At 42.5% G+C, this 25,392-nt stretch overlaps 3 protein-coding genes across 5 annotated transcripts in view; all 3 read left to right on the forward strand.

The window, feature by feature from the left end:
• Nucleotides 1-14,248, forward strand: part of sdk1b (sidekick cell adhesion molecule 1b) — a 276,239-nt gene extending 261,991 nt beyond the window's left edge. For 2 of the 3 annotated variants that reach the window (XM_061679905.1, XM_061679908.1), the window contains 9 exons: nt 3,770-3,956; nt 4,897-5,034; nt 5,118-5,279; nt 7,001-7,126; nt 8,474-8,638; nt 10,298-10,435; nt 11,551-11,674; nt 11,766-11,895; nt 12,923-14,248. In XM_061679905.1, coding sequence (XP_061535889.1) covers nt 3,770-3,956; nt 4,897-5,034; nt 5,118-5,279; nt 7,001-7,126; nt 8,474-8,638; nt 10,298-10,435; nt 11,551-11,674; nt 11,766-11,895; nt 12,923-13,231 — 1,479 coding nt within the window. In that variant the 3' untranslated portion in view covers nt 13,232-14,248. The remainder of the gene's footprint in view (nt 1-3,769; nt 3,957-4,896; nt 5,035-5,117; nt 5,280-7,000; nt 7,127-8,473; nt 8,639-10,297; nt 10,436-11,550; nt 11,675-11,765; nt 11,896-12,922) is intronic. The other variant, XM_061679907.1, reaches the window with a different exon arrangement.
• A 2,377-nt stretch (nt 14,249-16,625) lies between these two features.
• Nucleotides 16,626-19,583, forward strand: LOC133403743 (zinc finger protein 665-like). The gene has a single exon (XM_061678933.1). The coding sequence runs from the start codon at nt 16,626-16,628 to the stop codon at nt 19,581-19,583; it is 2,958 nt and encodes a 985-aa protein (XP_061534917.1).
• Nucleotides 19,584-22,683: 3,100 nt separating this feature from the next.
• gpank1 (G patch domain and ankyrin repeats 1) lies at nt 22,684-25,230 on the forward strand. Its single transcript, XM_061679210.1, has 4 exons — nt 22,684-23,508; nt 24,056-24,197; nt 24,306-24,365; nt 24,983-25,230. Exons 1-4 carry the CDS (start codon nt 23,137-23,139, stop codon nt 25,135-25,137), a joined length of 729 nt encoding a protein of 242 aa, XP_061535194.1. The 5' UTR covers nt 22,684-23,136; the 3' UTR covers nt 25,138-25,230.
• Nucleotides 25,231-25,392: the final 162 nt, after the last annotated feature.

Consider the following 25,392-nt stretch of genomic DNA (forward strand, 5'->3'; position numbering starts at 1 on the left):
CACGGCGACGAGGTTAAGCAGATTAAGAGGAGAGAAATAAGGGCAAAGAATGAATGTTTAATGAATTGATAGCATCTGACTGGTGCTAATAGTCTCTCAGACCGAAGGTGGCGCACGAGGAACATTTCTTTTTAAGAGGAGACTTTTTCTTTTTGCCAAGGTAACTGCAATGCCCTGGTGGGCTTGTTTGACCCATTGATAGAAAAGATAACAGGTAATAATAGCACTCAGCAAAAATCAATCCGCAAAATGACACGCCGTTGTGTGCTTATCAACAAAGAAGCCAGTGTACAAATCAATGATTTATATTACGGTGGTAACTCCTGCTTAGCTTTTGAAATCCTTAACCCTAGTTTATTATCGTTACGTTACATACAAATAATGTGAAACCTCGGATGTTCCTTTTTTAAACTTACCAGTAGTGGTTCTTATCTGACAAAGGGCTTAACAATACCAAAAAAAAAAACATGCCTAAGGTTAATAACAATCTGCAGTGTAAGAACTGCAGACATCCATGACATCTTTTATACCGCTCGTCCTCGCGGATGAGCTGGAGCCAATCCAGTGTCCACGCAGAGAACAACCGTCATGCGTGGTGATCATGTGATCATCACAGCTCCCAAGACAGCAAGCCTCTAATGGATACTTTTACTTGCCATTATTACCCACAGGGACAAATTCTTTTGAAATAGAAAACAAAAAGATTTGAGTTGAACTGTCATTTACCGTGAACACACTGCTTTTGTGAAGCGACAATTCCATGTATGTAGTGTGTGTGCTTTAGACTTTTTTTGCATTCAAACACTGATGGTTACAACTCTGATTCAAGGTTGGAAATTGCCTCTGTGTTCGAAAAGGCTGGAACTTGTAACTTTTCGATCACAAGCCATCCATCTACTGCGCTTCCTGGGTCACTCTGCTAAGACACTGGTGGTCTCAAGACACTTGCCCTCAAGTGCTTCTCCTAACTCCAAGCTTGGAAATGGAGGAGAAACACATTTGGCCCATTTGCAAATGGGGCTTTTCTTTTCAGTTTTGGGTACCACACACTAATGATGCTGTTACACTTGAATTGAATTCAACTCAAATACCTTCTAACATTGATCTGTCGCATCTGCTTTGACTATAGTATCTCACTCTAAAATCTCCGGTGAATACAAGATTTTTTTTTTGTCCTCCTTTTTAATTCATTTATAATGCACGAGGCTCAGCCGGCACCGTTGTTGCAATTAGTGTGAATCCGATAGAGCGACGACTATCCCAGCACTTTCCATGTCGAGCCTTTATTTGCCGCCGCTTAGCACCTTCATTTGCTTCCTTTCCACGTGGCGGAGATCCATCAGTGTGTGTTGTGCTTGTGCTAAAGTAGATCAAAGAAATGAAGTTGCACTTGGAGTGTTACAGGTGGGAGGAGGCCACTTTGAATGCATCTGACGGATTCCGAAAGCCGCTTAGTGAAGTGCATTGCTCACTTACAGTCGTATTGCCTTTTAATCGTCACATCTTGACTTCTTTTATTCGAGATGAGCTCGACGAGCGTGTGTAGGTGTTTCTATTTATATCAACTAAGGTCTTTCAGTCATCGATTTGTTCCAGTCCCTAAGAAAACACCACAATTGTCATTGTTACATTTTTAATAAAGACAATTAGCACTGTATTGTATATAATAAACGACAACGTAAAGCAATAAAACGGTTTTATAATGTGTAACCACTGTACGTTTTGACAAACTGAGTCACAAAATCAGCAGCTGTGGTGTTGCATTGCTAGAAAGATAGGAATGTAGCCTCATTTCACTAATCCCTGCCCCGATTCGAGTCGCCGTACAAAGCCACGCCTTTCACTCACGTTCACCAGACGTGCGCGTCTGCCACGGCTGCTACGTTGGTCGCATGGCCTATTCGTAATGGAGCGTTACTATATCGGAGGTACAAGATGGAGCTATAGAGGGCTTTTAAAAAAAATGTACAGCTTGTTTTACAAATGAAAGCTACTAGAGTCAGGTAAAGGGCGTGGCCTAGTCAGTGATGTCAGGAGCATGGCCGGTTTGTCTGAGTGTGAGCTTCTGGATGTGAGTTTTGGCAGCTGTAGCGCTTTGCTATTGTTCTCATTTTGTATTTGAATCTGTGACTTTTTGTACCGGTCACTAAAAGGCTAAAGGTGGATAGGTGACTTTTGGCCTCCTTCCCCCCCCCCCACTTCACTCGAGTGGCTGCGGTTCTGAAGCCTGAAGATAGTTTGGGCTCAAAACACACAGCAAAAAAAATTGACCAAGTGATGGATTGAAACTTGAAAAACTAATTCGTAAATCAATCTTATCAAACAAAGAATCATGCTTTCGTTTGCCAAAAGGGCTCACAGCGTTACATTTTTAAATTACATTTTTGACACACCGTAATTTCTCATCTATAATGTGCATTTTTTTCCCCCAAAAAAAATTTCAATAGTGCACATTATACATAGGTATAGGGTAACATGGGAAAAAACTTTCCCATTTTGTAAATGTATGCCGACATCCACAAGTTATGAATAAGCTGTACACTTTCATTCCAAATGTTTCATTCTAACATGCCACCGCCACCTAGTGGTTATGAAAAAGGTGTCCCCTACACTTTCATATATGTACAGTTGTGCTCATAGGTTTACATACGATGGCAGAATTTATGAAAGGTTGTTGTTTTTTAAATATGACTGATGGCTGAACAACAACCATCATTAATTTATTTATGGTTATGTTTTGTTTCATGATAAAGCTTGACAGTTTAATTTGAATCCCATTAAAATAAAATTAAATGCGTTCGAATAAACACTTTATTCGTGTTCAAATAAAGTGCTTCACTTCAGAATAATTATTTGAAAAAAAACAACAAAATACCGATAATAAGTCATGTTTTGATCATATTGGTAGAAGCAAAATCATGCATTGTAAAAATGCTTTATACATAGAAGGATTTTCCAGAATTTTGTGGTCAACTTTGGGGGTGCTCATTATACATGGGTGCGCAATATACACGAGAAATTACGGTAACCATGCCATTGGCAAATGTGCCTGAAAGTGGATATCAGCATATGGGCTTCCATCAGAAGAGAGATTGGTTCATTTGAGCTAAAAACACAAAATAAAATAGCCTTTGTGTCTTTTACTGGTAAAAGTTGTTAAGGTTGGGCAGCACGTTGACTCAGTGATTAACATTTCTGCCTCACAGCGCCGAGGTTTACGGTTCAAATCTCAGCTTCAGCCTTCCTGTGTGGAGTTCACCAGCATTTGTTTTTTGAGCGGCCTGGATAGAGATTATTATCTTTGTGTGTACCAGGCCTTAGTTGGAGATCTTCCTTGCCTCTTATTCTTGGTCTAAATGAAGCTGCATCTCTTCCAGTAAACCTCAGTGCTACCCGGCATGTTGCGGCACAATGTCAAAATGCAAAATTCAGCATTGCCTGTGTACTTTAATGTGAAAACTCAGGAAAAACAAAAAAAAACAACAACGACAAGGGCCCGCACGATGAACCGCACCAAAGCGTGTATTCGCATCAGTTTGTACTTGAGTGTCGTGTCCTGTCAGCGGCACCGTCCTCCTCTTTTTAGTTAAGCATCATTGTCACTGTTTTATGTTATCAGAATTAATGAGGGGGCGTCGCGGAGCAGAGAACGTGAAAATAAACACTAAACAGTGCATGCCGTTGTCAAGAGGGGCAGCGATGAGAGGGGACAACAAATGTGCCGCGGAGGAGTCCGTCGGGGTTGTTTACGGCTCCTCTCGTGTCGCAGGTGCACTACTGGCAGAAGGACAAACAGAACCAGACGGAGAAGGTGAAGGTGATTTTTGTCCCGGACACCAGCATGCACCTGAGCAACCTGAGCAGCTACACGCCTTACCTGCTCACTCTCACCGCCTTCAACACGGCCGGAGACGGACCGCCCAGCGACCCTCGTGGTGCGCACACCCTGCAGTCGGGTAAGGGCCCGCTGTTGTGTTCACCTACAAGAGGAAAAAAAATGTTTTGTTTTATTGTAATTTGACACGAAAAAATAAAGAAATAATTGCAATTCTATGGGGAAAATGTTTCAATATTATCAGAGATTTACAACATTAAAATTGAAATATTACAAGAACAAAGTCACCATATATATATATATATATATATAGTTGTAATTTTATGAGAGGAAAGTCATATTATGGGAAAATTGATCAGAAAAAAAGTCTACAGAACACATCTGAAATACATATAAAGAAAGACATTTTTACTTTTTGGAGATTTTTGGGGGGAGAAGTCGATTTGAAAATGATGACAGTATTACAACAATTGGCTGAATTATAATATTGCGGGAATAAATGGTAATATGAGAATATTCCAGTAGTCATAATGATAAACGCAGGAATGAGAATAGAATAACTTTATTACAGGAATAAAGTTGGGATTTTGTCAAAAATAACTATTGTTTGAGAATTAAAAATAAGGATAAAGTTAAAATCTTACAATATAATATTACAAGAAGAATGTATTATCAGGAGTAAAAAGTGAAAGATACACAGATAAAGTCAAAATATTCTGTGGAAAATGTTGTAATATTACCAGTAAGGTCAAGTTTATTTATGTACTGGTAGTGTTACTCACAAAAGACTCACAATTAAAATAATAGCATTGAAATATTACAATGAAAAAGGTTAATTTTATGGTAATAAAATGATACTATTACAAGAATAAACACATTTTTATTGGGGGTGAATCTTAATTTTCTGAGGGTAAAAATTTAAAAAGTAAAAAGTTTAAATATTTAAAGAAAATTATGTTTTTTTTTTTTCAAAATGACCATCATAAATGTGAGCCTGTTTTAAAAAGAGTAGTGTCTTTTTTGCGGAGGAGACCTTCCGTAACGTTTGTGTAATCTGGCAGCCCCCAGCCAGCCCAGCCACCTCTCCTTCTCCGAGGTGACGGGATGGAGTGCCAACGTCTCCTGGGGCGCTCCTTCAACTCCCAATGGCCTGCTGGAGGGCTACCAAGTCATCTACCGGCCCACCGCTCCGGTGCAAGGTACGCGCATACGTGTCGTAAACGCACCAACGTTTAATAAGAACACGCAACAAGAAAGACAAACGTGACCCGTGCGTTAGCAGGCGTCAGCAAAGTGGTGACGGTGGACGTGAAGGGCAGCTGGCAGCGATGGCTGAAGGTGCGAGACCTGGTGAAAGGAGCCACGTACGCGTTCGCTGTCCGAGCCCTCACAGTCAGCTACGGGCCCCCGATTCGTGCAAATCTCACTGCAGAGCCTGTGCAAGGTGAGCATCAGTCTATCAAGTTTGCCATCAAATAATCTCATTTAAAGGGGAAAAAAACACTAGATATGTTTCCCACGAGGGATTGTAATATGTATAATTTCTTTTAAAGTGTAATTCAATGAAAATATACTGTCATTTGAAAGTAATCGGTTTTATTTCTGACCATATTTCTATCGCTGGAGTGTACCTTTGTGTTACTTTTCATAAATCGATGGCCTTTAACAAGACAACACTGCCCAAACCGCGTAATACAAATGAAATTACCGATTGTTTTTATTTGTGCTTTTCACTAAATCAAACGAACTATTTATTTATATATATATATATAATTTTCAAAGTCATATATTACAATAAAATGCAGAAGGATGTTGCTAGACTACCAAATATGCTTTGCCGTACCCTACTTCCAGAAAAGGCCTTGTTAGGGTATTGTAGTATTATTGTAGTAAAACAAATTCATATCATTATTAATGCTCATTGTTAATGTATTAGAATTGCCTATATTCTATTCGAGTGATTCTCAAAGTGTGATACGAGTACCTCTAGTGGTAGTAATCTATATACGCACTTGACTTCTTCCTTGGTAAACAATATGTCCATCCATCCATCCATCCATCCATCCATTTTCTTTCCCGCTTCTCCTCACTAGAGTCGGGGGGCCGCTGGAGCCTATCCCAGCTATCTTCGGGGGGGAGCCGGGGTACACCCTGAACTGGTCGCCGGCCAATCGCAGGGCACACAGAAACAAACAACCATTCGGACTCACATTCACACCTATGGGCAATTTAGAGTCCACAATCTACCTAGCATGCATGTTTTTGGGATGTGGGAGGAAACCGGAGTGCCCGGAGAAAACCCACGCAGGCACGGGGAGAACATGCAAACTCCGCACAGGCGGGGCCGGGATCTGAACCCCGCTCCCCAGAACTGTGAGGCAGAAGTGCTAACCAGTCGCCAACATTGCCGGCGTAAACAATATGTTTGCATCGTTATTTAGAAGCATGTGTCAGCAATGCAGCCGCCTAATTGGTCGCTTACTTCTGGACTCTGCAAATTGATTGACAAATTGATCAATGCCTACTGATTAATTGCCTCGTCAAATGCGGCCAGTGGGGCACAAGTTTGCTTGTCACAAAATTATTCACATTCGTTAGAGTCACTCGAAGGTAATTTGTTTAAATGTGTCCAATTGATTAACCTGTCGCTTGACCTCTGACGATGAGCTTATTGGCAACACTGTTCCCCCCTCCGGTGTGTCTGACTTTACAGAGTTTGTTTAGTTTGTAGTATCTTTCGGCTTACCCTGACTGCTAAATTGTGGACTATTTTAGTGATTCCGACTGCAATTATAAACTGAATCGACATGATTACATTTACAAATCCAGTGCTGCTCAGTGCCGTGTAAGCAAAATGTTTCCATATCTCACTCCGTGCATTTATTGATTGATTTATTCATTCTAAATTCTTAGTTGCAGAGGTATTAAGAAAAAAGTGTTTTAACCAACACGGAAGTGTTCGAATGTCAGAAATGTCCTGAAAGTGAATGCTTGTAAGTCGTATTCAAAAAATGTGCATAGGACGAACCGCCATATAGCGGGGGAAGCGCTGTAATCGATCAAATGGATTAATCGGCCCGCCCCAACCTTCTGTTTGGTTCATGCTTCCAGCAAAGCAACGTAATCCAACGTGTGCGTGTTTGTGTCCCCGTTTGACCATCCAAGGAGCACCCGGGTCGCCCACGGAGATCTCCATCACCAAGGCGTCCTCCGCCCTCACCATCCATTGGGCAGAGGGCGACAGCGGGGCGGCGCCCGTGAACGGCTACGTGATCGAGTCTCGTCCCTCAGGTGAAGACCTTTTCGACTTTCGAACGCCGCTGTGTCTCCCGAGTCGTCGACGCCCGCCGCGCTAAACAGCTCCGCCGGAAATTATTTAATGGCGCTGTTAAATTATAGACTATTACGGTGATCCCGACTGGAATTGTAAACTGAATCAACATCGTTATATTTACGACTCCAGTGCGACTCAGAAGAGCGCAGGCCAAACAAGTACAAATTGTACGTGTTCACAAATACGTAGCGAGGCGCAACCTGCACATGGCAGAATTTGATTCATTGTTCACATTTGTTTCACAAAAACATCTAAAGCGTTAAGATTTCTGGTCATAGTAAGAAGATAACGTTGAGATATTCGGGAAAAATAAGTCAAAATGTTATGACTTTTAAAATGTGTGATTTGTTTGGGACTCAAGTTGTAATAGTATGAGAAAGAATTGCAAGAATAAAATCAACATTTTTCTAGAATTAAGTTGTAAATTTATGGGAATAAATTCATAAAAGAATAATGATTTGGAAGAATAACATTTTAATATTATGCATGTAAAGTTGAAATGGTAGGGGGGAAGGTCAGAGCTTAATATAAAAAAATTATATGATGAGAAAGAATTACAAGATTAATGTTGACATTTTACAGGAATAAAGTCGCAATTTTATGGGAAGAAAGTCGTAATATTATGAGAAAAGAATACGAGACGAGACTCCATATGCTATAAGAATAAAGACCTCATGAATAAAGTTGTAATATTATACGTATGAAAGTGTTTTTAATGAGTAAAATGTAAATCTTTATATTATGAGAATACTAAATTGTAATTGTATGAGAATATCGTCATAATGTTGCAAGAATTACAAGATCAATATTATAGTAGGACAGGAATTGAGTTGTATAAGGTCGTAGAAATAATGGAACTATAAGAAGAAAAAATATAATAATTTTATGAGAACATCGTCAGAATATTATGAATGAAGTTAAAAAAAAACGGACAAGTCGTCATATTACAACAGATAATCATAAGACTGAAGTTATATTTTGACAAGAAAAATTTCAAAATATCACAAGAATACATTTTAATTATGACAACAAACTACAAGTATAAGGTCAAAATTTTACAAGAGTAAATTCTTTGAGAATGAAGTCATAATAATACAATAAAGAAGTTATTTTTGGAGAATAAAGTCCTAATACCATGAGAAAGAATTACCGATCCCCAAAAACGGTTGAAATATTTTGTTAACAACATTTGATTGAATTATAATACGTTTATAATATCACCCGAAAAAAATTGCTCGATTAATTTCTGCGAATTTCCAACGCTTTGTTGACTTTCCATCTCTGTCTGTGTTGCGTGGGCGTAGACGAGGGCGTGTGGGACTCGTTCGTCCGACTGCTGTCTGCCGGCAGCCGGTCCGTGTCGGTGCCGCTGGAGCGCCTGCGGCCCGGCATCAGCTACGAGTTCCGAGTCATCGCCGTCAACCGCTTTGGCTTCGGACAGCCCAGCACGCCCTCCGCGGCGCTCGCCGGTAAGCACGCAAATACGATGACGCGCTGGCGAATGAACATTCACACCGGCTAGCCGATTGATTTCGATGAATTTGCTTCTTTTGAAAATGTTCTTCCCTGCGCTCTAGCGTTGCACTCCTACCTTCTCTACCAATTCCAATCATTTCAATCTCAAAATTGAAGGAGAAGAAACAAAACCATTCAAATTAGTTGATCAATTTCACAACTGTACGTCAAATTCAACATTTCTCAATCAAATCAAATCCAAAAATGTTATCATCCAAACATTCCTTCTTTTTGAAGAATTCCACATATTCCTACAGAAAACGTATTCACTTAAATATTACCTCCAATTTCTGAACCGATTCAAAACATTCCAACTTAAAATAGTCAACATTCTAAACATTCCTTTTTGAAGAATATAATTGTATGTGAAGGAAATGCCAGAATTAAAGGAGAACTTTAACAAATGAACTTGCAATTAACTATTTCTAATTTCAAAATGTGCAACATTTCAAACGTTCCAAATTTTCCTTGAGAAGATTTTACAACTTCACCAGTTCTTAACCAATTGAAAATGTTCAACATTCCAAGAATTCCCATATTTTCCGTGTCCCAAATCAATGGGGAAATGTTGTTTTTTTTCAAAATCCTCAAATTCACCATGTCTAAATCATTCAAAAAAGTCCTACCTTTTGAATAAATCCACATTTTCCTTGAGAATTTACCCAATTAATGGAGAAATTCCCCAAATGCACCAATTCCTAACCGATTCAGTTATTCCAAGTTCAAAATGTTTAAGATTACAAACATTTCTTCTTTTTAAAATCCTATAAAATATTTCTTGAGAAAGTTCCCAAAATAATGGAGAAATGTAACCAATTTACCTAAAAGTCATCCCTACTCGTTCAACACCTCTCGCCTCTGTGCCAGTTTTAGAAAAAATACAATATATCATTTCCTTTTGTCGAGGTCCCCTTGAGGGATTAGATTAGATTAATTAGATTAAATGAAATACAGACAAACAAACAACCGTTCACACCTTTGGGTAAGTTAGAGTCATCAATGAACCTAGCGTACATACTTTTGGGATATGGGAGGAAAGCAGAGTACCCGGAGAAAACCCACGCAGGCACGGGGAGAACATACAAACTCCACACAGGCTCGGCCGGATTTGAACCCGGGTCCTCTGAACTGTGAGAGAGGCGTGCTAACCACTCGTCCATCATGCCGCCTGTCTGATCTGATTTTTTTCAAATAAACGACAAAAAGGAAACATGATTCTCCAAAATGGTTCGCAGAATTTGAGAAGGCATGTAATGCTTCTTACAATAAAATGCAACCTACTTTGCAGTCGGCAGCATCCACAAATCAAGTCATTTAGGAATCTTACTGATAATTAACATTTATGGTCATTTAATGCCCCAACTCCCTCTCGTTGGCTCAATGAACTGGAAAGACAAGACACACGAGTGACACCGACAGCAGTAGCACCACTCAAAAGGTGCGCTATAAAAGAAATGATTATCCATCGTGTTTATAGAGATAGTATGAGAGTGAAATTGCAAAATGACATTTATAACATTCTTATTTCATGGTTTCTCGAATAAATAATGTCCGTAGTCTGCTCGGAAACGGCACCGCAAGTGAAAACAAGCGTTTCCGATTTGCGTCTTCAGCTTTGTCCGAGCGTCCGTTCTACGAGGAGTGGTGGTTCCTGCTGGTCATGGCGCTGGTGGGCCTCATCCTCGTTCTCATCCTGGTCTTCACCCTGCTGCTGCACGGACACGGCGGCAAGTACAAGGCCTGCGGCACGGGTAAGATCACCTGTACTCGCATACTGTACTTACAGTAAGTAACTTCTCCAAGTCCGTTGCTGTCGTGAATTGACGTTTTTTTCCCCGAGATCTCAATCGATGAAAATCTCAGCCGCGGTTGACTTTCCCCTCTCTCTATTATCAAATACAGTATATTCTTTGTGATCTATCCTGAATAATGCTGCAGGCAGATACTGGGAATAGCTTTTTAATTAGGGATGAAACTATTGCAGCTACAGTACTATGTTTTGCTTTCTAATTTAAAAAAAATAATAATAAAATAAAATAAAACTGGCAAGTCTACTCAAGGGTAAATCCTTGGAGGTATACAGTGCATTATTCTTACTGCATACAGTGTAATAAAGTACCTGGAGTTAAACATCATCTACTATTTTTTCATCTACTATTATGTAATTCTATGTATATGTGTTTATTTTGTTATATTTATTTATTTATTTTATTTTATTGATAGATACAGTATGTCGTTCCAAGGATGTCTATTTTGGTGAGAATATATGAAATGTGTTGGATAATGAAGAAAATGCCTGTAGAAATATCTTAATTTAGCTGTATATATAGTACATAGCTTTTTTTAAATGAAATATTGTTTTTTTGGTCTTAAATATTTATTTTTTTGGTTGACTTACTCTTTAGTTGTCTGTAAAAAAAAAAAAAAAAAAAAAAAAGAAATGATATCCATTATAAAATAAATGTGAAATATTACATTTTTGAAATATACATTTTTATACAAATTTTATTGTATTTAAGAACTCATACATTTTAAAATTTAATTTACCATTGAGGGATCATAGTACGTGTTTATTTATTTTTTTAATTACAGCATACTCCTCCTGTTACTACTTCTACTACTACTAATAATAATAACACCTCAAATGTTCTTCCATGAAATGTGAGTACAACATGAATTACAAGAATAAAATTGAAATATGACCAGAATGAAGTTAGATTATTACAAGCAAAAAAGTTGAAACATGAGAATAAAGTCATCATATTACAGGAATAAATATATATAGCTCATTAAATTTCAAGTTTGAAGCGTCGTCCGCAGTTTTGTTTCAAAGCGTTCCGTCTGCCTCCGTCTCGTCGTCCTTCAGGCAAACACATGTCGTCGGCGGAGGAGTCTGTCACGCTGGACAACGGCGGTTTCACCACACTGGAGCTCAACAGCCGAGCGCTCAGCAACACCAAGAACACCTTCCTGAAAAAGAACGGGACCAGGTGCCGGGTCCATCTCAACCATACGCACACGCACGCACACACACTCACACTTTCCTTTGAAACGTCTCACTTTGCTGTGTTCTGGTTCCAGGTCGCCTCCCAGACCAAGTCCGGGCGGTCTTCACTACTCGGACGAGGACATCTGCAACAACTACAACGGAGCGGTTCTGACGGAGAGCACCACGCTGACCGAGAAACCCACCGAGGTCTCCGAGTCCGAGGTACGGTAGCTCATCTTCAATCCCGCGTTAAGCGCGTCTGCGTTGTCGCAGAATTTGTTCCAATGGTTGTTTGGAAGATGTTGGCTGAGCGTGAATCTCGCCTGTCCAGTCTAATTATCTCAGTGCGGGAAGCCGCAACGGGCGTACTGAAGGCAAGGTCTCGAATGAGAAGCAGGGTACGGGACGTCGGACTGATCTCCAGTCAGTTGCGAGGCACATATAAACAAACAACAATTCGCATTCTCCTTCACATCTACGGACAATTTCGAGTCTTCAGGTCATTTAACATGCAGGTTTTTGGAATGTTCAAACCCAGATTTTATCGACTGTGAGGCGGACACGCTAAACACGAGCCTTAAAGGGTTTTAAAGGGTTTTTGTAAAGGAAATACAGGTAATCATATATAATATTTTTACACAAGCTTTCATTTCATCTTTTTTTTTTCATGCTTGCAAATGTTACTATTTATTTGTCCCTGTAATGCCTTCTAGTTTGTTTGTTTTTATACAATGTATCATGTATTTCACTGTTGGTAGCATGGCGAACTCGTGTTTAGCACGTCTGTCTCAAAGTTCCGAGGTTCCGTATTTGAATCGCGGCTGTGATCGTCCTTGGCGGCGTTTGCGTGGGTTTTGCTGCGGTTGTATTTGTGCCCTGCGATTGCCTGGCGAAGAAACCGGGGCTTGTGCCCCGCCTCTCGCCCGAAGTCCGCCGGGATAGGCTTCATCTCAAAACTTCCATTTCTTTCAGGAGTTCAATTCAAAAAGTAAAACTCATACTGTATATTATTAAGATTCACTACGTGCACTGTGAAATATTGATAGCTACCAGCTAACAAAAGAATATTGCATATGAAAGAGTCCAAATGATTTTATTACCGTGACTGTGAAACGTCACGCGCGTTATGCTAATTTCGGTTGTGTTAAATGGTGTTTCTTTCCTGCCTCTGATTTCATTTCTCATGATTTTTCATTGGTGGGAAAATGGTGACGTCGTCATCACCTGTCTTGCGCGTGTGTGCGCCCAGCTGACGGACAGCGACTACGAGGACGAGCAGCCCAAGCACTCCTTCGTCAACCATTACATGAGCGACCCGACCTACTACAACTCGTGGAAGCGGCAGCCCAAAGGCCTCAAGCCGCTGGGCTCGCCGTTCAGCTACGAGGAGTGCGCCGCCGCCCCGGATCCGGAGCCGTACTACCAGACCGTGGTCACCCAGCACAGCGCCGGCGGCGTCTACACGCCCGCGGGGCAGCCGGCGCTCGCCCACGCCAACCCCAACACCAACCCGCCCGCCTCGCGCACGCCCGTGACGGGATTCTCTTCGTTTGTGTGAGCCGCCGTGTGCACACCTTGACACTCCTTGGATGGGGATCTCACTTTGGACTGGAGAGCGGAAGGCTTTGAGGTGATGGGGAGACTGGAACTTAGTGTGCCCCCCCCCAAAAAAAAAAGAAATGAAGCAACAAACAGCCTTCTCGCGGTTCACAAAGCTCTCCAGCTTTTTCATTCTTGAGTGTCACTGTGCTCCTACAAAACACACACGCATTAGCATCCCCATACATATTCCCACTTCTACTCGGACACTACAGAGACTCTTGGATGAGAGAACTGAGCCGGTGGAAATGGAAAAATCAGCACAAAAAAAACAAAACAAAAAAAAACAAAAAAAAAGAGATTCTTGTCTGTCGTCTGTATTTGCATACACACGCGCGCAGTCCAAAAATACACGTGTGCACCATCCGATGGGACGTCTTTGTTGGGGGGGAGAAAATGGCACAGGAGCAAGAAGAGTGGACTTCCTGTGCACAAATGCGGAGAACACAGCTTTAAAACACATTTGGGGGGGGAAAAATAAGTGATAATCACTGTTCCAAGGTGTGTGTGTGTGTGTGTGTGTGTGTGTGTGTGTGTGTGTGTGTGTGTGTGTGTGGACTGTACTCCAGCACTTCAAATTGAGTGTGATTGTGCTATATGAAATGAAAACTGTATTTTTTCAATTTGATTTTATTCTCCCGACATGTGACGCTTGTACTAAACACTGCGTTCCCTTTTACGTTTTAGTTGTTTTTTTCCCCCCACAAGTTTGAGTGTGTATGTTCAACGCATGCGCTCAGAAAGCCTCTTCGTTAATCGCAACGAGCGCCATTGTGTGTTTATATTTTTAAAAATGAATTTTGTACATGGAAAAACGACTTCAAAGTGGCCGAGCTTTGACCCGTACAGGCCGGGCTGACACAGAAACAAGCGCACACTTTGTATTCCTCATGCATAATTTAAAGTTTTCAGCCAGCCAGCCAGCAGCCTCCAGCACTCTGTCACACGTTTTAACACCCATATGGTGTGTGAATAAATGGTCATTGTTAAACTGTGTGTCTGTGGCCCCTTTTTGTTTTTTGTTGTTTTTTCCAGTGAATGTGTCACACTCAACATTACCATTCAGCCCAAATTTTCTCAAAGAAAATATGTAACTCGCTGTCGTCGGGTGGAATCCTCACTTTTCCAAAAGCATTACTTTTCAGGAAACCAAAAAATAATAATAATGCGTTTTTGTTGAGCAGTTAACATTGCGTAATTTAAGAGAGCAAGCTAATTACTTTGGATTGGTCAGTAATTTGTCAATATAACAGACCTGCGTGGGGTCAAATTGTATCAATTTGTGGGGAAATATGAAGTTGACACCAAATTTGGAAATATTATAGATAGATAGATAGATAGATAGATAGATAGATAGATAGATAAATATAATATATATCGTCCCAATGCCAGTGTATATACAGTACATACAGTATCCAGTATATATAGTACTCAAAAGACATACCAGCACACATTTGCACATGAGATGGTAAGTAATTTAGTACCTCACACTAAATGTTTTATTTTTTTATTATTATTTGGTCTTTATTCAATAGAGACACAGACATGTTTTGTTTTATTATTCAATTATTGTTGAAATCTGTACATTTCATTCATAGAATTTACTGTTCAAAATTGTTTTTGACTAAAATCACAAAAATATGACAGAAATCATACATTGTAAATACACAACAAAACTAAAAGATGTAAATCTAGTTATTTTTATTTTTGTGTTACTGGTTATTATTCAACAATGTTAATTGACTTATTTTAATTAACAATTCACTTTTGTATTATTACTCAAATCATGCATTGTAATTACCCACTAAAATTTAACTAAAAAGAAATGACATACAGTATAAAATCCCAATCTAGTTATTTTTATATTGTTGAATTATTTAAAAAATATATTTTTCTCATTATTATTAAAGAACATACATTGTGATTACTCACTAATCCTTAACTACAAAAAGCACATAATTATTCTCAATCTAGTTATTTTATTTGTGTAAAGTTATATTATTTTTCAGTGTCTTGATTTTATTGAATTATTTTTAAAATAATAAAACCACGCATTTGAATGATTGCATACTGAACCTTCACTCAAAAGAATATATGAACGTCTATTTAGCACAAAGGCTCGTCTACATTTTTTAAATCAATGGCACGGTGGCAAAGCATGCTTGGCCGCACGGTGGCGCTGCGCGTCGTTCCCCGTCCCTGAGGTAACCGGAAGTCAAGAGGGTCAAAATGGCGGATTTTCCAGATAACGTCGTCAAGGCAGTGTTGTAGTTGTTGGACTAAAACGCACTTATTCTCATATGAATGAAGAAAGAAAAAAATGCAGATGCAGTGTTGAAAAACTGCAGCAATTCGTCACGGATGTGCTGAGTGAAGTGTTTCCACTTCGGTGTGGTGAGTTTACATCGCCTCCTAATGTAGGATTTTTTTGTTGTTGTTTTTTTTCTACCGAATATATTCTAGTTTGGACTAAATCATTATTCTAGGAGGTTACGAGTTAATTAAGTGTCAGCAAAATGATCGTAACGATGGAACGCTCTGCTTTGTGGGTTGGTAGTATATTTTAACTGGACACTTTATTAGGTACACCTGAAATGTCTAATGAGATCCAATACAAAAGCTGTTTCTGGGGGGGGGGGAAACTCCCTTTACAAATATAAAGTGTCGCCTTGACTTAAGAGTTCCATTTGTTGCATGAGCGCGCTCGTAATTTAAAACACCTTTCTCTCAAATCATCTTTCGCTGTCGAAATGAATGCCCCGCATAAAACACCACCGACAGCAAAATTGGCACTGTTTATTTTTATGCCAATAATAGCAGTTTACAGTATTGCAGCTACTTTACAAAACGTACAGTAGCAAACAAAGTTAAATGTAAAGCATAAAACAATATGTGCACCATAATCTAGGGTTGTCCCAATACAACTTTTTCCCTCCAATACCGATCTTGATCCAATATGATACCATATAATAATAATAGGTGCACTTTAATCTAGGGTTGTCCCAATGCAACCTTTTCACTTACGATACCCCACAATTTATTTTTAATTTTTTGCTTCTTTTTTTTCCGGGAATAACCAACCCCCAAAACGCTTATTGGTGGTTTATCCCTGCATATTCAATAATTTTTTTTTTTTTTTTAATATAAATAAAATAAATTGGGGAAAAAAACACACCCCTATTTTATTGCCGTATTCATTCAAACTGTAATTAGGAGGGCTTGTGGTGTTAACATGAATCAACTTTGTGTGTCTTTTAGTCTTCCGGCATCAATCTGACTGTGCGGAAGCATCAGGAGACGTGAGTGGGAGTCGTATCCGTTGAAAAGTTAAGGGAGTGGTCTCAGCAGTCAAGATGGGTGAAGTGACTCTTGTGGATGAGCTTGTGAGACAAGTCTTCCTTCCAGAGCCGCAACTAATCATCCTGGCCCCGCCGCCCTCTTTCCTCCCGTCGGCCGACGAACCGCCCACTGTTTGGCCCAAGTGGCTCAACGCGTTCGAACGCTACCTCGGCGCACTCGACGACGAGAAGCTGACTGACAAAAGTAAGTGTATGCTTCTGGAAAACTGTCTGGGCCAAGAGGGTCAGCGCGTCTTCGCGGCGCTCGTCTCGCGGGAACAGACGTACGCGGCGGCCGTCTCGGCGCTGACCGCCTACTTCACCGCCGGCCGCAGCTCTCGTGAGCGCTTGCTCCGATTCCACCAAAGGGCGCAGATGGCCGGCGAGAGCACGGATCAGTTCGTCGCGGCATTGGAAGCGTTGCTGGCGCCCATCGACCGCGCTGGCGACGAACTGATCCTCAATCAGCTGATCGAGAAAACAAAATGTCCACAGCTGAGAAAGCGGCTGTGCTCACAAAAGGAAACGCTCACGCTTGCCACCGCCTTGCGCATCGCTAAAGAGGTGGAGTCGGTTTTAAACGATGACGTCAAGCCTGTGGTGCAGCGACGCAAAAGAGGAAGACCTCGGCGAGAGCAGACAGTCGCGATTGAAACCCAAAGGTCTACTTGCAAAGTCAACTGTAGCTACAAAAAACGGGTGTATGAGTTGGGTGTTGATGAAGACGTCGACTACGCCAACATCGACACCGACGACGACGACAACAACGGTGACGACGAGGATAAAAACAGTGGTGGCTCCTCATCACTTGACTTAAAACAGGAGGCAGTCTTGGACAGGCCAAGTACGGCTGGCAACAGGAAAATCGTGAAACGTTTTTCTTGTTCCGTCTGCGTGGACAGACACTTCGCCAGCGCGCACAAGCTGGCGAGACACATGAGGACGCACACCCAGGAGAAACCCTTCTGCTGCCCCGTTTGCGCCACCGTCTTCAGCCAGTCGTACCACCTGACGCGGCACATGCGAGTCCAGCACAACGCCGCCCAGCACGTGTGCCCGACCTGCTGCGACAGCTTCTGGAGCGTCGCGGAGCTCAAGAGCCACAAGAAGACGCACGTGCCGCAATTTCTGTTGTGCCCCCACTGTCCTGACAAGTTGCTGGACAACGACACATTTTTACGTCACGTGGCGTCTCACAAGGAGGACAGGCAGGAAGGAGTCGAACCGATGCGGGGGGGGGAGGTCCAAACCAATATGATGGAACCATTGATGGACGACGTCTGTAGTGTTACCGAATCAGCAACACTACAGACGTCGTCCACCATCAGCAACGCTGATGAAAAGAATGAATCGGATGTCCGTGTTGAGACGGAAATGACGACGCTTTCTCTTGACGGCAGATGGGGCGCAAGCGTCCCCTGCAAGAAGACCCACGTGTGCGCTGTGTGCAACATGATCTTCCGCCGTGCCGACAAGCTCAACCGACACATGCGTACGCACACCAAAGAGAAGCCCTTCCGGTGCACCGACTGCTCGCGCACCTTCAGCCAGTCGTACCACTTGAGCCGGCACCAGCGGCAAAAGCATGGCTTGCGGCCATACATCTGCCACCGGTGTGGCAAGGCGTTCGCTAGCTGGTTAAAGCTAAAGGAGCACCAGAAGACTCACGCGGGCAAGCTGACGTGCCCTGCCTGCAACGAGAGCTTCAAGGAGAGGGCCCACCTCGAGAGCCACCTTAAGTCGCATAAGGAGATCCCCCGTGGCCCTCACTCCCTCATCTGCGAAGACTGCGGGAAAGTGTTTGGCCGGCGCTACCACTTGAAGCGGCACATCCTGGTGAATTGCAAGGCCTCGCACGCAGATTGCTACACCTGCGCCGAGTGTCACAAGAGCTTCGTCTTGGCGGACGACCTGAAGAAGCACCTGAGGAAGCACGCCAAGGAAAACAGCGGAACGTGTCCGCGATGTGACCAGAACTTCGGCAGCCGAGAGGAGCTGGAGGCGCACGTGGCGGCGCATAATGCTTCCTACCTGTGCAGCGTCTGCGGGAAGAATTTCAAGGTGGAGAACGCGCTGAAGAAGCACGAGCAGAAGCACAAAGAAGAGCACTTCTACTGCGCCACGTGCCGCAAGCACTTCAGCAACCTCTCGCACTACAAGCGGCACGAGGAGGTGCACGACCGACGCGAGAACAAATGTCCGCACTGCGAGCAAGTCTTCCTCAAGCTCACCGCTTTTAAGTATCACCTCCAGTCGCACAGGGAGGAGAGACCCTACCAGTGCACCTACTGCATGGATACCTTCGAGCACAACGAGGAGCTAGAGCGCCACTGCCTCAAGCACAGGAAGTTCCGGAAAGAGCGCCCGTACAACTGCACGCGCTGCAACCACGCCTTCGCCACGCTGGCCGAGCTGACGGAGCACTTGGACGGCCACAAGGGCGAGTCGCCGCTCAGCTGCGACATCTGCGGCCGCTCCTTCCTCAACGCCAGCAAGCTGGAGAAACACCTGAGCCTGCACACGGGCGAGCGGCCCCACCTGTGCACGCACTGCGGCAACGGCTTCCCGACGGCCGCCAACCTCAAGCAGCACATTTACTCCCACACCGGCGAGAAGCCCTTCGCGTGCTCGCAGTGCAACAAGGCCTTCCGCTCGGCCGGCGGGCTGCATCTGCACAGCAGGCGGCACATGGACGCGCCGCCCAGCTTCGAGTGCGTTGACTGCGGCAGGACTTACGGCCGCATGACCGAGCTGAGGATGCACCAGCGCTACCACACGGGGGACAAGCCGTACACCTGCGTCAGCTGCAATAAAAACTTCGTCAGCAAGCACAAGCTGATGGTGCACGCTCGCATACACACGGGAGAGCGGCCGTACTCGTGTCCCCACTGCGCGCAGACCTTCAGACAGAGTGGAGACAGAAACAGGCACGTCAATAAGTTCCACAGTAAAGCTTCCGAACTGGAATGGTGAGAGCTCTGTCATCTTCTGTAAATAGCGTCGTACTATAGCTGCGACAGCGGCATGTAACCCGCCAGTCCAATAAAAACCACATTTCCACCAAGCAATACAATTCAACTCACTAGCGTAGGGTACAGATCAGTTAAAGGCCATATATTTTGTCTATTTAGACTCTCTAACATGGACTTAGTATAAAAGTGTCAATTTCATTTAAAAAAAATAAAATAAAAATTGGTTTTGTCATACGAATGTCCAGAAAAGGTCTCTCTGACAGCTACTTCTGTTTGACCCAGTTTTGTATCCGCTTTATCCATATTTGGCTAAGACCGTCCACTTTCCTCTGATTGGTTGCCTCCGTGTAGAAGACCCTCTTGTGAGAGCACACGTCTTTATGATGACAGCGCTGGCTTGGGAGCTGAACGGGCAGGCGTACATCTTCGCTAGTGACGTAGATAAGCTCGAGAAATTCAAATGACCTGATTTCAGGCCTCACAGCTGAAAACCGTCTGGAAGTCAGAAATGCGTGGATGATTCTAATTCATATTTCACATGTTTACTGAGGCACCATCGAGCGAATATTACATCCCAAATACTAGAAAACGTTGGTTTGGCAAAATATGTTCCATTTAAAAGCCTGGTCAGGCGGGCTTGAGTTTGCACCATAGGATTCAAAGGCAGAATGGCGATACCCATCGCGGCTACATAACTTGTGGAACATCACACCATCCAGTTACTAGCAAGGTAATGTGTGATTTGACTATGAATTACAAGATCAAAGTGACACTGCAAAGGGTAACGATAGCGAATGTTGTACGTCATACCTGAGCTGCAACGCTCTCCTCGCATGTTGTGGCTCGGGGCGATTTGCGCTCCTTCGCTTTTTCAGCATGCGTTTCGCAATGGCCTTCCAAAATTGGAAATAGAACGTCGCAAAACATTTCTTGGACGAGCTGCTCTTCCTATACTGGCATAGGACCTAACAACTAACACTTGAAATCATTTTGCAGCTTTCATAGGCGAGCAAATTTGCAGGACACAAATGCAGCGCGCATTGCCCTCATCACACGCATGGCTTTGTTTACAAATTATTGTTCGCTTGCAAAATGTGCAACGTTGGATGCAAACCGCACTAAACAAATTGAAAAATCAAGTCCGCTTTTGGTCCGGACCAAACGAGAGGACCCAAGTTTTTTACCTGGTATGAATGCATCCTTATTCTTAACGCAGCCCAACAAAGTAGTTTATTGCGCATTGTTCATAACATCTCGGCACTGTCGTAAACCATGGAGACGCAATAAAACGTGTACCACGCGTTACGTGGTAAAATTGAAGAAAATGACACTTTAAATAGCAACAGAACACATCCACAATTTGCTGTCCTTTCTTCTTGGCGTGCGACTGTTTTCATTTAAAGAAGATGACTAACTTCAATTGAGAAAAGAGTTTGGTGGTCAAATTTCAAATCCTGCTGTTGAGCCTTCAACAGACTTGGGTGAATCACGTCACCCTTTCTGTTTTGCACCAGTGCAATGAGCGTTTTCAACAAATATTGACAAGAAGCAAACAATGACTGGGCCAGCAATGTGAAAACTGTTTTTGTTGCAAACGATGTCATGTCAATAGTAACATGGATGAAACGGTGTGCTTTATGGTTGACTGGAAGAACCATTTGGCCGCAAAAGGTTTAAAAAAAAAAGAAAGAAAAGGATTTTGTTGTGTGAAGATCTGTTCCACTGTGAAAAATCTAGCAATGCTTTTTCCTTTTTTTTTTTTTTTCCCTCCCCAAACAATTTTTCTGCCTATTGGTCCAACATTTCATAATGTATTTGTTGTTTCTCAGCTTTGCCGTCTCCATGCAAAACGTGGCGTCAGAAGTACAAAATGTTCCAAATGAACTGCACTATGTTCTGCACCCTGCTTCTACTGCTTTGCCAAAATGCTTGTGCTATATTTTAGTATTTATACAGTACCTCGTGGTCTCATTGCATCTTCACTCTTACCGGGCTTTACTGTAAACCGGACCTAGATACCAACTTGGGAACCAATAGTATATATACATCTGCACTTGTAAAAATGGTCCCATACTACTTACTACACTGATACCGCCTCAGCAGCCTGACTTGTACGTTCTGGGTAGGAGAAATGTCAGCCGTGTGGAGATGTTTTAAGGACACGGACGACAACACTTTGAGACCAAACTTTTAAATCCACCAGACGACATGCAGTTGGATCTTAAAATGTCAGCGATGACAAGTCTCTACTGAAAATGTTCAAGAAAAGTGTGCTTTTGAACAATATTTGATGAGAATAAAAACACATTTTCATCACAGTCGCAAGACGCAGTGGCATCATTGTTAAGTATCAGTACTATGTATTGGCGAGTACTCAAATATAAGTACTCAGTCTGAAAGGTATCATTGCATCTCTAATACCAACTAAAAGTGCCATACAGGTGACTTCACCGAATCATGCTGGGTTTTTGGGTGTACGAGGTGAAACAAACGGGCCACGTTGTATGTTGCTGTTATGTGCAGTCGGTGCGACAAACTGCCTCGTTGCATTTCGACTTGTGAAAATAAACTTGTCAAAGTTTGTCAATGGCCAAGTAGTTCATTTTCAGCCACTACTAATAATAAAAAGGGGATTTTTTTTCAAAAAAATATATTAATGTATTTATTTTACATTTATAGTTTGTATGTTGTACTGTATATAGTTTTGCCTTAAGTGTAAGTATATGTCCAATTTATACGTACCTGGTAACCTCGAAACGTGTGTTATACACCGAGGACCCTTGCAGAGTATTTGCATGGACATGTTCACTGCATGTCGCCTCGAATCCTCTAGGGGGCAGCACGCACATTTGCTGTAACCCGATCATCATGATTACGAAGAAATTGTCACGGTGTCTATTTATATATATTTTTTCAAGTAATGTTTTCTTTATCACATGGCCACACATACAAGTAAATACAGCTAAATTTCGATTAACATTTGTACTGGTTTTGTAAGACCTCTTCCATTGCATTTTTGAGCACCTTTCGCTCTCGCTCGGCAGGTGGCAGCACTCGATCTTAAGCAGCCAAACGACGCGACATTAATTCGACGAAGAAAAACATGCTAACGCTTTGTAGCGAGTAGCTTTGTGTTGTTGTTTTCTCCAATTCAGCTCATTTTCATACTAATACGCGGTTTAAATGTTGCGTTTTGACGTGTCTGACTGTTGTAATTGAAGCAATGAGTTGAAGACTGATTTTAAAACTAATTAACTGACGTTATAGCCGCCTTGGTAGTATTGAAGTAGTTCCGTAACATCGTTGATCTTCGCGACACATTGTGTTACTTTCCTTACTGTTTTAATCATGCATGTGTGTTAGTAAACTAGTGGCAAGTAATATTTTGTGTTTATTTAATGCGAGTTAACAAAAAAAGACTACTTCACTCGAAAAATCTTTTCTTGGTGTCAAAGGTAACTTTCGTGTCATTCCTAATGCATGTATCACAATAATAACTTCTAATTAGTCATTGGTGCTACCTTAAAAACAACTATTGGAGTTATTCGTCCGCAATGGCTGCAGTAGGTTTTACCCCGGCCAGAAAACAGGACATTTTCAGCATCGAAGCGTCTCAAACGTGCAGCGCATCCGGCGGACACGAAGCCAGACAGTTTTACGAAAACCTCCTTAAAGATGAGAAAGTGACTCGGAAAAGGCGATGTGGACGAAATGGGCAGAGTAGCAAAAGGAGGAGAACTGAAACACATGCCGCTGTGGTGGAAAGAAGAGGCGAAGGCAACCGAAGAAGAGAGACGCCAGGCGGATACGTCAACTCTGAGATGTCGCTGGAGCTCCAGGGCCACAAGCTGCTGCGTTATGCCCAAGATGGAGACCTCGCCGGGCTGAAAGATTTGCTTTCGAAGGGGGTGGATATCAATTTCCAGGTATATGTTACATTCTTGCTTTCTCACTAGCGATGAAACGATGTGACATAACATTACATTGACAAGTTGCGATGTTTGCTCAAATATATCCAGGTAGGTGTTGGTCGTTTCTACTTGAGACAGCAAGACTGAGCTACCTGAGGGCTGAAATCAGGGATATTGTATGTGATTCCCATCTGATTTCATTTGAGCTGACACTAGTCTGCAACTCCTGAATTAAAGTTGTCAATATTAGGCTTTTAAATGTTTAAGCGTTACTACTTGAGTCACCAAGACCCAGCCCTGGGTGCTGAGGTTGTGTATCTGAACTTCAGGGTTAATTCACAATTATTCCTCCATTTCACTCTTTCTGTGGTTTTCTCCATGGATTCACCTTCATTAATTTTCTAGTGCATGTTAGCATAGTTCAGTTGCACTGAACAACTTTGAATCAGTTTTTGTGTTATGGGGATTCCAATTGAAATGTTATCACTTGTTTTTTTGCCTGTTTCATCCCAATCAGTGTTTCTTTGGGGAAATCTCGACATGTTTGTCATTTGTCTTTCAGGACACTTTTTTCTGGACAGGCGTGATGTGCGCAAGCTGGTCGGGACAAAGAGCTGCCGTGAGGTTGCTGCTAGACCAAGGCGCCGCGTGGGTGGGCGTTGTCGACACGCAGGGTCGGGATGCCAAAGATCTCGCCTCGGAGGGTATGTAAACATCTGCCTCATTGATATTTTAATTTTTTTTTTTTTTTTTCAATTTTGTATGTACTGGTCACATGAGCTATCACCTGCTTGCTCCTCAGCGGGCCACAGAGGTGTGTTGGAGGAGCTGGAGAGCTATGGGAGAAGTCCACCAAGACCAACTAATACCCGGTTAGCCAACCTTCCTGACTGATGCGTGAGAGTTGTCCCAAGCACCTGAAATATTTATACCGGAGTTCGCACACTTTCCTCAGCAATAGAGTTCCATTACTTTTCAATTACTTCTTTGTAAACCTTTTACTTCAATTCCATCCAGCAATGAAAAATTAACACACAGGACCACTGAAAATTATTTAGGTGCACAAAGCAAAAAAAACCTCTGTCTCTCTAAATCAAACCACAGATACAAACGTACATCTTGGTACACTTTGTCATGTTTTAATTACAACAGTAGCATCACGAACCCATTTATCAATTATATTAACAGATGAAACATCTGACCTCTCTGTCACACAGCAAGAGAAACGGAGAAGTTTTCTCCTTACGTGGTGGGGCTTCTTTTTTTTTTTCTTTTTTTTTTTTTACAAATGTATTTTTAATAATAAATACAGTATGTACAAATGTTATTCATAGTTACTATTATAATATAGACTATTCAAGTAGACCACACACCTGGCAATTAATTAAGGTGTTTTGTCAATTACAGTGAAGGATATTAAAGCTGTTTGAGGAAATATATGAAATATGTTTTTTTTACTGTTTTTTATTTATTTTTTGTATGTGCCCAGGTCGGCTCAGCCTCAGCCGTGCGAAGTGTGTGGCGTGGATTACACAAGCGACCTGTCATCACACCTGTCTTCCACGCTGCATCAGTTCAATGTCGAACGCCCCCCGCCTGCCCCCGACTACTGTCTTCCTCCCTCCGCCAACAGTTACAAGATGATGCTCAGGTGCGGCTGGCGGCCCGGCGTGGGCCTGGGTCCGGAGGGCCGGGGGCCCGAGCGACCCGTGGCCACGGTCCTGAAAAGGGACCAGAAAGGCCTCGGCTACGGGGCGATGGCGAGAGCCAGAGTGACTCACTTCAAAGCGGGGGATCGCGACGCGGTGAAAGTGTCGCATGTAGAGAAAGAAGGGCGGGGACGGAAGGGAAAAACGAAAGCGGAAATTTGGAGGAAAGAACAACGGGACAAAGACTTTG

Source organism: Phycodurus eques, chromosome 6 (genome assembly GCF_024500275.1).
Source record: "Phycodurus eques isolate BA_2022a chromosome 6, UOR_Pequ_1.1, whole genome shotgun sequence".
In the NCBI taxonomy this organism is placed as follows: domain Eukaryota; kingdom Metazoa; phylum Chordata; class Actinopteri; order Syngnathiformes; family Syngnathidae; genus Phycodurus; species Phycodurus eques.